At 41.5% G+C, this 17726-nt stretch overlaps 1 protein-coding gene across 1 annotated transcript; it reads left to right on the plus strand.

The window, feature by feature from the left end:
* The first annotated feature begins 1357 nt into the window (after positions 1-1357).
* On the plus strand, positions 1358-17370 carry LOC119842483 (L-amino-acid oxidase-like). Its single transcript, XM_038370693.1, has 7 exons — positions 1358-1370; positions 9465-9688; positions 10715-10821; positions 12151-12352; positions 14281-14334; positions 15490-15623; positions 16557-17370. Exons 1-7 carry the CDS (start codon positions 1358-1360, stop codon positions 17368-17370), a joined length of 1548 nt encoding a protein of 515 aa, XP_038226621.1.
* Positions 17371-17726: the final 356 nt, after the last annotated feature.

Below are 17726 nucleotides of genomic sequence, written 5' to 3' on the forward strand. Positions count from 1 at the left end.
GGGGGAGGGAGGGGAAACTGACTTGTTTCAAGACTGAACTTGATACATTTATCGAGGGGATGGTATGGTGTCCTACAGTGGCATATGGCCCATCTGCGACTGCTATTAGTGAATATCTCCAGCAGCTGAAGATGGGATGCTGAAGAGCGAGGGCTCTTTGATAGTATAAAGAATTCTTTCCCAGCTTAGCCCACATACTTAGGGTCTAACTGAACACCATACTTGGGGTCAGGAAGGAATTTTGCTCTAGGTCAGAGTGGCAGAGATCCTGGGTTGTTGTTTTTAGGGTTTTTTGCCCTACTGTTCAACATGAGGCATGGCTCACTTGCTAGTTTGAATTAGAATTAGTGTGGATTCTGTATAATTTCAAGTCTTAAAATCAAAATTTGAGGACTTCAGTAACTCAGCCAGAGGTTAGGGGTCTATTACAGGAGTGGATGGGCGAGGTTCTGTGTCCTGTGATGTGCAGGAGGTCAGACTAGATGATCACGACAGGTCCTTCTGGTATTAACATCTATGAGTCTATGACACTGAGGAAATAAAGAATTAAAGTTGTGCTTTTCAAACAAGGCACCAAAATGTCTTTAGCTCTGCCTGAATAGAAATGCCAGCTAAACATCTTCCTTTCTCTGTAGGATATAACAACTATGTGTCACAGACAATTGGCTTTGCTTCTTGTGTCATGTATAACTGTCTCTGATACCAAGTGCATTGTATATTCCTTGTACTAATCAGAGTTATTTACATGGATTTTCTCCAATTCCATGATCTGGGTGTACGGTAAAATTGGAATATGGAAACACCTGAATCGTTTGAAATTCAGAGAACTGGGTGCTACACAGAACCATAAGGTCTGATCCAGTGAGATTCTGAGTGCCCTGAACAAGTTGCAGGATGGGACCCTAAATAAAGACTGGGGAGTTTTTGCCTTTGTTATGTGTCTAGTCAAAGCCATAATTTGCATGGTGATTAAAGTATATGATTATGAAAAAGGGTATAAAGTATCACAACCACTACTGAGTTCAGTAGAGCACAGAGGATCAAGGGGGGCAGAAAGAGATGAAGGGAAAAGAAGGTGTTTTCCAGGTAAGAATGGAGGGCTACCAGATTCAGAGGGGCTTGAGGAAAGGGCAGAGCCTCTCAACACCCACACATTCTTTGATCCTAGTCCCATGTACCTGGAACGTGCTGACTCAACCCACAAGCTGTGCTGAATACATCATAGGAAGAAGCCCTTTGATCTCCAAGCTTTATTATACATGGAGCTAGCAGTTCCCTAGAGGCTATTTATCAGCCAGGCTAGTTGTATGTATAAAATGAGAGGGCTCCCCTGATGACTTGAACTTCCACTTGAGACATGGACAAGTTCTGTGAGTGAAATTTCTCTTAAAACTTTTGCAGAGGGATGGGGATAGGTCGTCATTTTGGGAACATCTTACTCTACTGATGATATTCAATTAACTTTCCTGTTTTACATCTTTCTCCTTCTCTTGTTATGGTGTCTCTCATTTTGTCTTTTTCTTTCTCTCTCTCTCTCTTTTAATCATTTTTCTCCCATTATCCTTTACTTCTCTTTAAGTGTGGCAGACAACAGCACTAATGGCATATTTTTGGTCACACTTGGCCTCAATTACACAGGAAAATCAATGTTATTGTGGTACACTGGAGTAATAACTCTGCTCTGTCCAAACTGGGAACCATTTTTTGTTTCAGAAGTGGAGGAAGTATCTGGGATGGGGGCAGTTATTCTAGGCCTTGTCTACACTTCAGGGGAAATTCCATCTAACCTACGCAATTTGAGTTACGTGACTAGCGTAACTCAAATCGACGTACCTTAGACCTACTTACCATAGGGTCCACACTATGTGATGTTGACAGGAGACACTCTCCCGTTGACTCCCCCTACTCTTCTCAATCTGGTGGAGTACAGGAGTCGACGGGAGAGCGATCTGTGGTCGATGCATCAACTGCCTCTTGTTGATCCCCTGGTAAGTGTAGACAAGCCCTTAGATTTGATTTTGACCAAGGAAGGGGAACAAGTTGTGAATGCAAATGTGGAAATCTAAATTAATTTTACAGCTGATGAAAATGTATCATATGAAGAATTACTCAGCGGAAAATTGTTTTGCTTTTCAAATAAAAATTTTCATGGATTTTTAAAATTTGTTTAGAAAGTAATTTTTAATAAAGTGAATATTGAATTGTTGTGGGTTTTTTTCTGTTTGTTTTCAAAAATGGAAATATTTTGGAAAAACTGAAAAATGATTATTTTCCAGGGTTTTTGGCTTGGTTTTTGGTCAGTAAAACAGAACATAATAACAAAAAACAAGGAAAATACAATTTTATGTCTAGCACTAATTCACTTTATTTCTGCATTGAGAAATTTTTATTTGCAAAGCCTTCACTTGTGTCAGTGGGAAGGTTCTATCAGTCAATTGACTTCTTCTGTTACTCCTCCATAGTGCAAGATACCTGACTTGGTGGCATGAAACTTGGGAAGGGTCAATGCCAGATCCACACTTTGAGTGAGACTACTTGTATAGACTTAGTTGGAGGGGGGATGATTAGCCTGTGACAATGAGAGACTCATGGTGTACGGTTACAGAGGAGAGGGAGAACATACAGCACTTGTAAGGACTGGCTGATGATAATGCGTTGATGTTAATCACCTCTCATTTGACCCTTGACAATGCGGTGAACCTGATTATCCAGGGCTTGCGGGAGATCAGGGCATTTATGAGGATTAGCTGCTTGAGGTTCATTTCAGATAAGAGGGAAATAGCTTTGATAGGTTGGGGGAAACAAACATAGGAATTGTTCAGCTGTATATCACCGCCCACAACGGAATTGAGTTGGACATGACTGGAAAAAAAATAAAAGAAATTGCAGGTGTTTGCTTAGATCAAAGATTGCTTCTGGATGCTTAGCGGTCCAACATAGCCATTATATTTGTTTTCCTTTCCTCTTCCACTTACTTCACTTGCCTACAAATTAATTTCATATCCATCAATAAAGCAAAAATTAAATTATGGTGATCATTCCCAACCCACGCATCCTTATGTCCCTTCCTCCAGGAATATCTTATGGTGTAGAGGGCTCCATACCATCCCCAAGATGGCTGTTCCTTTCAGGAGCAAGTGAACATGGAACTCATGTGGTGTGTAGGACTTTATTCTCCATCAGGATGAATTTCATCCACATTGTTTTTATGTTCCCAGCTGAGCTCTGAAGGAAAGCACTCCTGCTTGCCTGTTGATGGCTATAACCTCTGCCAAATAATCTCTGGTTGGTGTTTAGCTCTGGCGGACATCTCTAGTTCTGCAGTGTAATAGCGAATATATCGCTGGCATCAGAACTTTTCTCTCCAGTCCTATCATCTTCATGTCAATCCTATCGCATACAAAAGATAAGGAAAAGGATGCTGATAATTCCAGAGTAAGAAGAACCTAGGTGTGACTAATATAGCAATCTCCTGCAATATCCTGGACAAACCTTATGGAATTAAGCATCAATATTTTAGGAGTTCATTGTATTAAAAAAGCAAATGTTTATGTATGGTTTTGGGATTGCAGGGGGCATTTCTAGGGAGGAGACATGGTGAATAAAACCTTGATAAGTGTTATGATCTTCAAAGGACTATTTGAAACAATGTGAATGTTTAAAGTTAAGGGAGTTTCCCAGGAAATCCATAGGGGAAAGGTTATGCATATATAACACTTCCAGTTGGGCAAGTTCGCAGCCCTTTGAAGCTAAACCCTGAGGAGAAAAGCATTGCCTACAAATTATTTATTCCCAGATCAAAGACCCTGGCTGTATAAAGGCGGGACTAAGTTTTTAATGAGCGTGCTTGTCCTGAGGAACAGCTGTTATGAACTTGTGATCACAGAAACCTGCCTTGGTGGGGTTTGTAGGCCTGTTCACCTACCCTTGCTGCAGTTAGGGTGGTTTTGGTAAGCTTACTGGCATGCATGTCTAAGTTCTTTTATTGTTTTTAGTAGGTTTTCTCTGGTTATGTCTACATTGGCAATTGCATGACAAAACTTTTGCCTTTCAGAGGTGTTAAAAAACAACAACGTTGAAAGACAAAAGTTTTGCCAGTGACAAGCACCAGTGTGAATAGTGTTTTGTCAGCAGGAGTGCTGTCCTGCCGACAACACAAATGCTGCTCCTTGGGGGGGGGTGGGGGGGGAGATTTTTGTCGGCAGGAAAGCCGACAAACAGCAGCTACACTGTGTGACTTTTAGCAGCACAGCTGTAGGGACCCAGCCATGTCACTAAAAGCTGTGTAGTGTAGATGTAGCTTCTGTAATGCTTTCACCTTAAGAGTAAATGTACTTGTTTAGAAAGAGCTCTGTGGTGACAAGTGGACAATTATGCTGTTTATGGCATCTGAGGAGAAAGCAAAATAGGCCAGTGGGGCAGTCTGACTTGCTAGGGAATTTGCAGTGTAGGCAGGCAGCTGTGTAGCTTGGAAATATCCCAGTCAGGATGGAGGGAGATGCAGGTCTCCACCCAAGAGAGGTGATGGCTGGGGAGCTGTAAGCCTAAGTGTGGGGAAGGGGAAAACACAGGTGCAGTTGCCCTGAACTGTGACACACAATGTTCAAGTATCAGGGGGTAGCCATGTTAGTCTGTATCCACAGAAACAACAAGGAGTCCAGTAGCACCTTAAAGACTAATAGATTTATTTGGGGATAAGCTTTTATGGGTAAAAAATCCCACTTCTTCAGAGGCAGCAATGTTTAGTGCCTTCAACCCAGATCTTCCTGGAGTTCTCACACTGCCGCAGGAAATACATTACATAAGTGTGTTTCTACCTGTGGAGACCCTAAATAATTCCTGGTCTTAAAGTAACTCAGTTACTTTCAGTCACTCTGAAATATATGGCTCTGTCCTCAACCAGAGTTGTGGATTTTATGGGCAGACAATACTGGCTTTTAAGGAAAAATTTAAGAGTGCCTTATTCTTTCAATACCACAAAACAAAAATTAAACTTTCCATTTTTAAAATTATATTTCAGTTCTCAAAAAAGGTTCTAGGAAACTGAATTTCTCCTCCTGACCTTCAAAGCTGTATCTACAGGACAGTTCCTACCATGTTGGAAATTAAGTTATAACAGATTTGTTCCCAGACCGGTTTGTAAACTTGGTCCGTTTGGTACTCTAAATGAAGCACTAACTATGTCTCCAAACCTGGAAGATACTCCCCCTCCATCTTTTCAATGGCTCAGTTCTTGGGCTGAATTGAAGCTTGGACCAAATGTAGATTTTTACCTCCCTGTCATAAATATAAAGGGAAGGGTAAATACCTTTAAAATCTCTCCTGACCAGAGGAAAAACCCTTTCACCTGTAAAGGGTTAAGAAGCTAGGATAACCTCGCTGGCACCTGACCACAATGACCAATGAGGAGACAAGATACTTTCAAAGCTGGATGGGGGGAGAAACAAAGGGTCTGGGTCTGTCTGGGTGATGCTTTTGCCGGGGATAGAACAGGAATGGAGTCTTAGAACTTAGTAAGTAATCTAGCTAGATATGGGTTAGATTATGATTTCTTTAAATGGCTGAGAAATTAGACTGTGCTGAATAGAATGAATATTCTTGTCTTTGTGTCTTTCTTGGAAATAAGGTTTTGCCTAGAGGGATTCTCTATGTTTTGAATCTAATTACCCTGTAAGGTATTTACCATCCTGATTTTACAGAGGTGATTCTTTTTACCTTTTCTTATATTAAAATTCTTCTTGTAAGAAATTGAATGCTTTTTTCATTGTTCTTAAGATCCAAGGGTTTGGCTCTGTGGTCACCTATGCAAATTGGTGAGGATTTTTATCAAGCCTTCCCCAGGCAGGGAGGTGCAAGGTTTTGGTGAGAATTTTGGGGGGAAAGACGTTCCCAAACAACTCTTTCTCAAAAAATAAACCCGGACGTTTGGTGGTGGCAGTGGAAGTCCAAGGGCAAAGGGTAAAATAGTTTGTACCTTGGGGAAGTTTTAACCTAAGCTGGTAAAAGTAAGCTTAGGAGGTTTTCATGCAGGTCCCCACATCTGTACGCTAGAGTTCAGAGTGGGGAAGGAACCTTGACAGGGTCTCTTTTTCTCTAGGGGGCTCCAGCTCCGATCCAGCCCCAGGTCGAGGGGACTGGCTCAGACATGTGTCTATATCCTGGCATTCTGTTCCATTTAGGTGTCTGTGCTGGGCAAATAACTGGGCACTTTCCAGACTTAAAAATAAACTGACTACCTATCTGTCTAAATCCTAATGCTATCTATCTATCTATCTATCTATCTATCTATCTATCTATCTATCTATCTATCTATCTATCTATCTATGTATATACCTGTTATTTGCAGTTTTGTTGTAGCCATGTTGGTGTCAGGATGTTATAGAGAGATGGTGGTGAGGTAATATCTTTTATTGGACTAACTTTTCCATGTAGCTCGACAGAAGTTGGTCCAATAAAAGATATTACCTCATGAACCTTGTCTCACTAAAATATATCTACATATCCAGCCTCCTAGCCCACTGGTCTAGCTATCTAAAACTTCAGTCAATACAGAGAGCCCAGAGAATGAAGTGAAGCTGGGAGCATATTTATTAACTCAGGCACTCAGCCTTCAGGTTGCAGAGGTAAGGTCAGCCGCTACAGAGCAAAGTCACTGAATGACAATTCTATCCAGAGGCATCAGGGTCTGGGTCTGTTTGTGTGATGCTTTTGCCGGGGACAGAACAGGAATGGAGTCTTAGAATTTAGTAAGTAATCTAGCTAGATATGCATTAGATTATGATTTCTTTAAATGGCTGAGGAAATAAGCTGTGTTGAATAGAATGGATATTCCTGTTTTTGAGTCTTTTTGTAACTTAATGTTTTTCCTAGAGGGATTCTCTGTGTTTGGAATCTAATTACCCTGTACGGTATTTACCATCCTGATTTTACAGAGGTGATTCTTTTTACTTTTTCTTCTATTAAAATTCTTCTTTTAAGAAAACTGAATGCTTTTTCATTGTTCTTAAGATCCAAGGGTTTGGGTCTGTGGTCACCTATGCAAATTGGTGAGGTTTTTTTTTACCAAACCTTCCCCATTAAGGGGGGTGCAAGGTTTTGGTGAGGATTGTGGGGGGGGAAAGACGTTTCCAAACGGCTCTTTCCTAATAAAAAACCCGGTTAGACGTTTGGTAGTGCAGCAAAGGCAAAAGGTAAAATAGTTTGTACCTTGGGGAAGTTTTAACCTAAGCTGGTAAAAGTAAGCTTAGGAGGTTTTCATGCAGGTCCCCACATCTGTACCCTAGAGTTCAGAGTGGGGAAGGAACCTTGACACTTCCTGATCTGGGGGATCTCTATCTACCAGTGGTGTAAACTAAAGGAGGTTCAGAGTTGCTCCACTGCATACCAACTGCCAAAGGAAAACTAGAGGAGGCTCAGACATCTTCTACTTCACCACAGAAATTACCCAATTGTAGGGTTTGAAGAGACCTCAAGAGTTCTTTTAGTCCATCACCTCTGTGCTGAGGCAGCACCAAGTATACTTCAACTATCCCTGATAGGAGTTTGTGCAACCTGTTCATAATAACCTACAATGGTGAGGATTCCACAGCCTCCCTAGGTAACCTATTTCAAAGCTTGACCATCCTTACAGTCAGGAATTTTTCTTACTATCTAACCTAAATCTCTGTTATGACAATTCAAGCTGATCATTTCTTGTCCTTTTCTCAGTGGACATGAGAACAATTGATCATAATCTCCTTCATAGCAATCTTTTACATGTTTGAAGACTGTTATCATGTTCCCCACAGCCTTCTCTCCTCTAGAACAAACATGCCCTGTTCTTTCAACCTTTCCCCATAGCTCATGTTTTCTTACCCTGTTATCATTCTTGTTGCTCTGCCCTGGACTGTCTCCCATTTGTCCAAATCTTTCTTAAAACGTGGTGCCCCAGACTGGTCACAATACTCCAGCGGAGGCCTCACCAGTGCCAAGCACAGCTGAACAATCGGCTCCCATGTCATACATCCAACATGCCTGTTAATACAGAATGACATTTGCCTTTTCACATTGTTGACTCATATTCAGTTTGTGATCTACTATAACCCCTCAGATCCTGTTCTGCATTATTGCTACCTAGCCAGTTCCCCCCGATTTTGTAGGTGTACGTTTGATTTTTCCTTCCTAAGTATAGTACTTTGCACTTGTCTTTATTGAATTCTTTCTGTTGATTTCAGACCAGTTCTCCAATTTACCAAGATCATTTTCAATTTTCCAATCCCATCCTCCAAAGTGTTTTCAACCCCTTCCAGTTTGGTGTCATCTGTCAACTTCATAAGCATAATCTCTACTCCATCATCCAAATCATTGATGAAAATATTATATAATACAGTACCAAACAAAGACCTCTACAGGACTTCACTTGATACATCCTCTCAGTTTGACAGCAAACCATTGATAACTACACTTTAAGTACAGTTTTTCAACCCGTTCTGCACTGACCTTATATTCATTTCACCTAGACCATATTTCCCTAGGTGTTTTTTAATGAGAATGTCACGTGGGATTGTGTCAAAAGCCTGACGAAAGTCAAGATATATTATGCCTTGCAAGATATATATGTCTTGTAAGATATATTTATTTCAGTGACCAGTGGCCCACAGGGACTGTCAGAGAGCTCTGGGGTATAAAGTTCACCTCTTTTTTGTTCAGCAATGCTGCCTACACTAGCATGGGAAGGAAGGGTGGTGTGGGTACTGCTAAGGTTGCTCTGAACTATACAATAGAATTTAGATTGTTGATTTGATCTTTTAAAGCTCTAAGTGGATTGGGAATTGGATATGTGATGAACCACATTGTTCACTGTCTGACACTTAAACAGCTGTGCTCAGCAGGAGTGGGAACTCCTTTGTGCTCTGTGAGAGGGGGAATCTGGGATTTATATGTTGGAAAAACAGAAGGAAAAGTTGTTCTGTATAATGGAAAGGAAAAGCAGAACTGATTTTTTAAATGCTGTGAAGAAGACTCTGGTTTGGTTCCTCAATTCAACCCATGAGGCCAAGTCTTGAAGACCTTATTATCAATCGCATCATATGAATTTGTCCTGCACCATTCCCTCACAGGACAGCCAGCCCCCATATCATCAGTTTTTTGTGGGATGCACAGATTTAAATGTATCTGTGGGGGCCAGGACCCTCAATGTAGAAAATGTTTTGAATGGGCCATGTGATGTTTTAGTTTAGAAGAGTGCACCAACTGTTAGAGGATTTGAGTATTAACTTCCCTTCCTTTATCTTATATGCTCACTGCATTTTAGCATAATAACTCTCCAAGTTTGTTAATACAACTGAGTTCCACATCTGAGGGTGTTAGCCTCTTCCTAAAACTGAGGCGCATCATGTCAGTGACATTACTGAGCTCCATGTTCTCAGAGAAAGAGTTGCCTTCACCTTTCGTGTCATCTGTTTTCTTTGTGTATCTGTCTCTAGTATTTCTTCAGCTCTTCCTCCTTGTGGCATTCCCAAGCTTGGAGAGCCTGCCTGGCAAACCGAAGAAGTGGGAACAATGCTTTGATGACCCTGACTATGATGAACTGGTGGATATTGTCAAAAACGGATTGGAAAAAAAGTGTAATTCAAAGAAGGTGGTGATTGTTGGGGCAGGAATCAGTGGACTCACAGCTGCCAAATTGTTGAGAGATGCTGGTTGCAAGGTAATTCTATTGACTGAGAGGAGCCAGAGAAAGGCCAGGGAGTCAGTGCTCCCTTGAAATAGTCTTATTGTTTCTTTTTCATAGCATTAACAATGCAGAAGAACCAAAGTAGGTGAACTTAAGTAAGCTGGGTGAACAAAGAAAGAAGAAAGATGGCAGAATATATATGTTTTTCATTTCCAGACAAAAAGTTAATTGACTTAAACTTAAGGTTGTTAGAGGAATAACAACATAACCAAAAGCAAAAATAATAATGTTGTAACAAATAAGCCCTGCAATCACTATATTTTATGAAGGTGGTGATTAGTTAAGGACATGTTCCAAAAGACTTAAACACTTCACCATAACCCCTTTATAGTCCACGTTTTTAACAACATTTTCTGTATGTGAAAGTGGATATTAGCCATCCCATAACAACCTGAATTTGCAACCTTGTCTTTTTTGTTTGTTTTGTTTTTCCAAGGAGCTACTCTTTTGGCCCTCCTGTAGGTCTTGGGAAAGACTGAAATCCACTATCCCTATCCACTGCCTACACATCCACAACTCTCCCTCTAGAAAGCACCCAAGAACTACAGCCCCCCCAAGGCTGGAAAAATCAGCAGAGATCAGTTGTGCACTTATACTTTAAGGGCTTAGTTGTTGTACTAAACACTCTCTCATTGAAAATATGGTATTTACAATACATTGGAAAGGCTACTATTAGTGTACAAACTACCATTTTAGAATCTGATCCTTGAGATCTCAGTTCAGGAATACATCTCTATTTAGAAAAGCTGCTTGAGCACATACTTACTTTAAGCACATGTTTTCTTTGAGCACATGCTTAAATCTAGGGAGTTCAAATTCAAGTTTAGCATATGCTTACTTGCTTTCCTGAATCAAAGCCTGAGTGCTTACATACTGTCCAAAATTTATTTTCTAAAATATTAATTTTATTTCCGTGATAACCAAATCAACCTTTACCATACAAGAGAGAAATTTATTGGCAAGGGATTGAAAATGGTAGCCTGTGTTCCATGTTCCTAGGTTCTGATTCTGGAAGCCAATGGCCGCTTGGGAGGACGCATTGAGACCTATCGAGAACGAGATTGGTACATGGATTTGGGACCCATGCGTTTGCCAAAACATCACAGGTAATATACAGTTTGCCCTGTTCAGCCACCAACCTTGTCCAGAATAGTGGAAATACCATTTTAAAGATTTTTATGATAATTCCTAGGGAAAAAAATCTTTGGCGGTGCAGATTTGAATAGTTAAAATGCCCCTGTACTTTCTTGTGTGGACTACAAGTACTGCGTTGAATAATCAACCTATCTGCAGGAAGGAGAAAAATTGGAGCCATTTTTTTTTTGCACAAGGGGCTGGAAGTGGATGGGCAGAAGCAGAGAGTGGGTTAAGTAATGGCTCGCTACTGCACCAGCCAGTGCAGCTAAACCACCATAGAGATCCCAGGGCCCAGGACTGCTCCAAATTAATTCCCCCTGAAGCAAAAGGGGAACCAAAGATTCCATTGACTGTGGCAGTCACAGACAAACATTTCATTGCAAGTAAGCCAACCAAAATGAAACATTTTGATTTGGGAAAGTCTAGTTGTTTTGACATTTATGTTCAGAACCTTTCATCACACTCTGGGATAAAAACAAACATGAAAATACCAGTATTTCCCTCGGAATAAAATGTCAGTTTTCACAAACAGCTCTGCTTATGAGTCTGCTACTGTCTTACCCTGTAGCTCAACCACAGCAGGGTTTTGTTTCAAATCCTTAACTCCCAGGTTCAATCCCTGCAGATACACCCCCTGGTAGTGTTATTACAAATACATCTATATATCTGATATTTTTTTGCTCTGAAGAATTTTAGGAACAGGCCGCTTTTGCTGTCATGTGTCTTGTAATGAGTGAGAAAGAGTCTGATTTTACAATTAGTAGATGTAATACTTCATCATCATGTGTAATCATTAAAGTCAATGGGACTGTTCCAGGAGTGGACATGATGGGAAGAGATGGTCAAAATTTCTCAAGCAAAAAGTATTTTTCATTGAAAAATGGCATTTGCTGTTTTTACCAATGTTTTTCATGACACATTTACCTACATTTTTATTCGAAACATAAATCATTATTTAAATACATATCAATGTTGTTCATTTACTGAAAACTTGGGTTTGGAGTACATTTCTCCCCCATTTTTTTAATTAAAGAGTTGTTAAAGTGAGTCTGATGTGAGCCCTGCAAAACTGAAATAATGTCAATATTTCAAAAATTTTCGCAATTGAAAAAAGTTAACAGCACTAGTTGCATGATTGTCTTCAGGTGAAATATATCTTTAGGGTCATACACCCACAAATAATTTCCGTTACATAAGTAGGAGCCATCTGATTTTTGTTAGAGGAACATATATGAGCATATAACATTCTTTCACATTTTTGACATTTTCTTTTTTTCTCCTCTGTCCTTTATCTCTAGGATTGTGCGTGAATTTATTAAACAATTTAAACTTAAACTGAATACATTCTATAATACTGATGTGAATACCTGGTATTTGGTTAACAATGTCAGGGTAAGATATAAAGATGCAGAACAAAACCCTGATATCTTGCGGTACCCCGTGCACCCTTCAGAGAAGGGAAAATCTGCCTCTCAACTTTATGAGCAGACACTGGATAAGGTATGTGTGTTGAGGAATGGACTCTTGTACTGTAGGTAGGTCTTCGTTTCAAAGTTAGCATGGGCTGTTCATCAGATTTTAGCCCTAAACCTGTCTCATCCAGACACACAAAGCCATCTTGCTCAAGTTGAAGAGTCCTTTCAACTCAGGCTAGCTGGCAGAGCTTGGGTTTTAGGTGCTGAACTGCCTGAGAGACAGTGCTCAATTTGTGCCAGGGCTTGCCAGGACTGAGCCCCAGCACCTCTAGGTTAGGTAGTTCATAACCCCGGCATCTCAGGGCATGCTGCGTCAGTTATGAATGTAAAAAAAAATTGCTTGAACATTTCATTAAAAATTAAGCCCTGCTGATAGGAGTGGGACTTAGGACACACCCCTCTCCTTGGCATCTCCCATTGGCTCATTGAGGTGACTTGACATGCTAGCTTTTGTAGTTCACATTCTTGGATGTTATCTTCTTCCATTCATCATGTAGGAATCTGAGCATCTAATTCAGACTTTGTGAATCCCAGTGCATTTCTAGGCACTTACTTGTTAGGTACTGTGCATGCAATGCCTTAAGTCTCTGTGGGAATCTAGGCCCAGATGTTTAAAAATAACTGACTAAGGAGCACACATCTCATATTCAAAAAGGATTTAGGCACTTAGGATTCCCAGAGACAGTCAATGGGATTGAGATGATTAAGTGTGGGATTCACAGAGATATTTAGTTTCTTAACTCCAATTGATTACAAAGGGAGTTAGGCGCTTAAATTGCTTTGTCAATTGCACCTTCTCAAAATGAGACTTAGTCTCCTAAATCAGTGCATCAATGAGCACAGCAATGTCTTTCAAAATGTGGGCCCTAGCACCTAGTGGTTTTTTTACATGACCGACATAGCTAACTCCCACTTATTTTATTGACAACTAGATGCCTAAATGCTTTGCAAATCCCAACCCGACATGCTTTCAAAAATCCCAGCAGGTGCTTATTGGCATCTCTGGATGCCTAAATACCTTTGAAAATCTGCCCTCCCCCACAGTATCTAAGTCACTTATGAAAGTAAGAGTTAAGGTCCCAAATTCATTTAGGCACTACTGAATGGTTTCCCTTTGGTCTATTTATTTTTATATTTTAGAAAGTCTGAGTGAAAGCACTTCAGTTAGCTAGAGAACTGTAGAAATGGAAAACAAAAAGCTACATTACCCTTATTAAAAAGATCTTGTTAATAGCTCTTTCACCTGAGCAGCCATTTCATGTCCCACCCCCTTGTTCATGTGCACTAGGATACTGTCTTTAATAGGGCCATACCAAATTCATGGTCCATTCTGGTCAATTTCATGGCCATAAGATTTGAAAATTAGTCAATTTCAAGTTTTCAGATGTTTACATCTGAAATTTCATGGAGTAGTAACTCTGGGGGTCCTGATCCAAAAGGAGGCGGTGGGGGGCGGCAGGTGGAGTGTGTTGCAAAGCTGTTGTAGAGGGGTTGTGGGATTGTCACCCTCACTTCTGTGCTGCTTTCACACCAGCACCTCCAGAGCTTTCTGCAACTGCAGGAAGTTTCTGGAGGTGGGTCTGATCTCCCCTGTGCTGCTGGGAGTGCCCCAGCTTGCGGGCTCCTAGCTGCTAGTCCCGGCAGGGCTGGGAGGGAGATCTTGGGGTAGATATCCAGAGGTGGGTCTAATCTCCCTCCCAGAGTGGCTTCACAGGGGAAGGGTAATTGACGTTCCTCCCCAGCCCAGAGGAGACTAGCAGCTGGAGCCGGGGCCCCGGTAAGAGCCCTGCCCCTCCTTCTGATTTTACTGTCTGTGACACATTTTTCATGTCTGTGAATGTGGTAGAGCCCTAGTCTTTAAGTACATAATCATGTGGAGGAGGGGGGAGGGGAAGCTTTAAAGGCAGAGCCATGATAATGAAACAAATGACTGTTTTCTTGGTTGTTCCCCAGGTGACAACAGACTGCACTGCTCTGAAAGAGAAATATGACTCCTTTTCCACCAAGGTAATTGAAGTTGGCATTCCAGTATCTTTAAATCTAAATGTTTCTAGTTTCCTAAAGCTTTTGTTACCTTAGCCAATAGAACTCCTTGTGGGATAGATCTTGCCACATGCACACAGTCATGGTAGAAGATAATGCCTATTTCTCCTAAAGATCCTGGCTGGGCAGAGATAGTACGTTCTACTCATGGGTCTTCAGAGGGCACCACATACTTCCCCCTGGGATCTTCCTGGCTCTGCTTTCTGGCAGGGGGAGGGCAGGAACATGGATCCACATTATCTCTGCTTCTCTCTACCCAAAACACCAACACATAGAAAGCAAGCTGTCTAGGTGCTCCCATACACCCAGTGCTTGAGTCGTAAAAACAGGACTCTCCTCCACTCCTGTGTAATAGATTTAGCATCTCTTTTTCCCATCCCAGCTGACATCCAGTTTTGTATCCTCATCCACATTTATTTGAATGAGACAACCTTTCTCTGTTTCCCTCACATTGTTACTTTTACCCTGTAGGAGGTGTTGTCTGGACCATGGTTCTCTAATCCAAGGCAATTAAACTGTGGTATGGACACTATGGATGAAATCCTGTGCTCATTGAAGTCAATGGCAAAGCTCCCATTGACTTCACTGAAACCAGGATTTCATCCTGTGAATGGAAAGGAGTGAGGGATTGTGTCTTGAAAATGAGAAGCAGCAACCTTACTTCAATGATTGTTTATGAGGAAACAGACAAATCACACAGGACGATAATGCATGGGTTCAGAGGTGTGGACTTGATCATGAATCTTTAATCAAAGACAATGAAATCTTGGTATGGACACTAGGAGTGAAATCCTGGCCCCATTGAAATCAATGGCAAAGCTCCCATTGACTTTATTGGCGGGGGTGGGGGGGAGGGCGGTCAGGATTGCACCCAGTGAATCAAAACTGGATGAGGGATTGTGTCTTGAAAGTGAGCATCAGCCTTACTTCAGTGATTGTTTATGAGGAAGCAGACAAATCACCGAGTAGGATAGTGAATGGGTTTGACTTCTGCCCATCCCTTATGGATATTGAATAATTCCTATGTTCAACTGCAATGAAATATCTCTTCGGATGTCATTTCTAAATGAGGATATAATATGCATGCACCTTCCACCTGCTCCACTCTTCCCCACCCAGGAGTATTTGATTAAAGAAGGAAATTTAAGTAGAGGAGCCATCGACATGATCGGTGACTTGCTGAATGAAGATGGTAGATTTTACATGTCATTTCTTCACTCGGTCATGGCTCATGTTACCTTCTCCAACAACAGGTGAGAAGAAATGAATCTATTTACTTGCTTTATATTTGAAAGAACATGTGCCTATGGTAGGATCTGTCTATCTAACCATCCATTTTTAAATACCTCTGCAACCTCATTCTATCTCATCCATCTATCATCCCTTCTATCCGTGCAGCTGGTCGCCTTCTTTCACAAAGGCACTGTTGATCTCAGTAGTCACAGAGGGTATGTGTATAATTCACTAGCCATGAAATGCAAAGGTCCCTTCACACAGGCTGAGCAGGACATTACTGAAAGAGTGTATGGCTTCTAGCTGGGTGGGTTCCTATGGAATCAATAATTAACTCGAGAGTGTATGTGCTATGGGGATATCGGGGCAGAGATCTGTTGTATCTCACAAACCCTTTTGTCAAATGACCCCAAATTAGGATCACTAATTCTACCCACAATTCCATGAGACATACCTAATTCCAAGGCAATATGAGTAACCATGAGGTTTCTAGAGCATTTGGAAGAGTGAATCTTTAATCATAGAACTGGTCTTCACCTTAACTGCAGCAGATCTGGCACTCTGCTAGAAGCTGGAGTTGGCGAATCAGTGGAGGATAGCTTGTATCTTCAGCTATGCAGCTCCTTACAGCTCTTCTCATAATTATTCTTCTTCTGAAATTCATTCAGATAACTTGTCAGAGGATGTCATTGTTTTACCATAAAGAAAAGGAGTACTTGTGGCACCTTAGAGACTAACAAATTTATTAGAGCATAAGCTTTCGTGAGCTACAGCTCACTTCATCGGATGCATACGAAAGCTTATGCTCTAATAAATTTGTTAGTCTCTAAGGTGCCACAAGTACTCCTTTTCTTTTTGTGAATACAGACTAACATGGAAACCTCTGAACATGCTCTGACAGCTCTGAAACCTGTCATTGTTTTACCATAAGCTCTTTTCCCTCTTTCTTTCAGTTTTGATGAGATCACGGGGGGATTCGATCAGCTTTCTGATGCTTTCTACCAGTATATTCGTGGGGGTATTCAGTTTCACTCCGCGGCAGTGAAGATACTAACCAAGGGTGACCAAGTGAGAGTGTTTTACCGTAGGACAAACACATCAGTCCTCTTATCTGTGACGGCCGACTTTGTCCTTGTCACAGCCACGGCAAAAGCTGCACGGCTCATTAAATTTTCTCCACCTCTTTCTCCTCTCAAGACCCATGCCCTGCGCTCCATTCACTACACAAAGGATGTTAAGATTGCTTTGGCCTGTACTAAAAAGTTTTGGGAGAAGGATGGAATCCATGGTGGGAGATCAATCACTGATCGCCCATCCAGATTCGTCTACTACCCCAGCCACAATTTCCCCAGTGGCCTGGGCGTGATCCTGGCTTCCTACACTTGGGGCGATGATACTGAATTCTTTATTCCCCTTAATGATGAAAAGTGTGTTGATGTGGTGCTGGAGGACCTGGCAGAAATCCACCAGGTACCCAAAGAGTATATCCGGAGTGTCTGCAACAAGTATGTGATCAAGAAATGGGGCCTGGACAGATATTCCATGGGCTCATATGTTTCCTTCACCCAGTATCAATATATCGACTACTCCAAGGCTCTGTTTCAGAATGAAGGGAGAATCCATTTTTCAGGAGAACTCACAGCCCAGCCTCATGCCTGGATTGACACAGCTATGAAATCTGCTGTGAGAGCAGCTAGGAACATCCATGCTGTTATTAACGCCTCACCGAAGAAGCAGCAATATGAGCTGAAGGAAAATGAACTTTAATATATTCAAGAACTGTAATAGTGAGGGTGTTTGGGGAAGGGACAAAGGAACCAGCTAGCACTTGGGGAATTAGAAATTGCACCACTAATCACCATGCGCTACTCAATTGTTACTTGTGGTTCAGCCCTGAAGGGGTGGTGCATAAATTGCCTGCACTAGCATTAGACTGTTACTCATATTGCTGAGCTGCCTCAGTCACTCTGCTTAGCTCCCAGAGAGTGAAGCCAAGGTTGTGCCCAGTCCCTGCCCAGTCCCCTTGCACCCACATGCTCTAGGAAGACAAGTGAGCAAGTAGCTTCACTTAGTCCTAAATCCTGGTGTCCCATGTAGGAGTTTGAAGGGGTTCTTACTCCTCC

Source organism: Dermochelys coriacea, chromosome 14, assembly GCF_009764565.3.
Source record: "Dermochelys coriacea isolate rDerCor1 chromosome 14, rDerCor1.pri.v4, whole genome shotgun sequence".
In the NCBI taxonomy this organism is placed as follows: Eukaryota; Metazoa; Chordata; order Testudines; family Dermochelyidae; genus Dermochelys; species Dermochelys coriacea.

Bases quoted from the DNA above. Each gene is read 5' to 3' on its own strand.
- LOC119842483 (XM_038370693.1), top strand. The intron at 12,353-14,280 runs GTATGTGTGTTG...GTTGTTCCCCAG, and splicing joins ATGAGCAGACACTGGATAAG to GTGACAACAGACTGCACTGC. The intron at 14,335-15,489 runs GTAATTGAAGTT...TTCCCCACCCAG, and splicing joins ATGACTCCTTTTCCACCAAG to GAGTATTTGATTAAAGAAGG.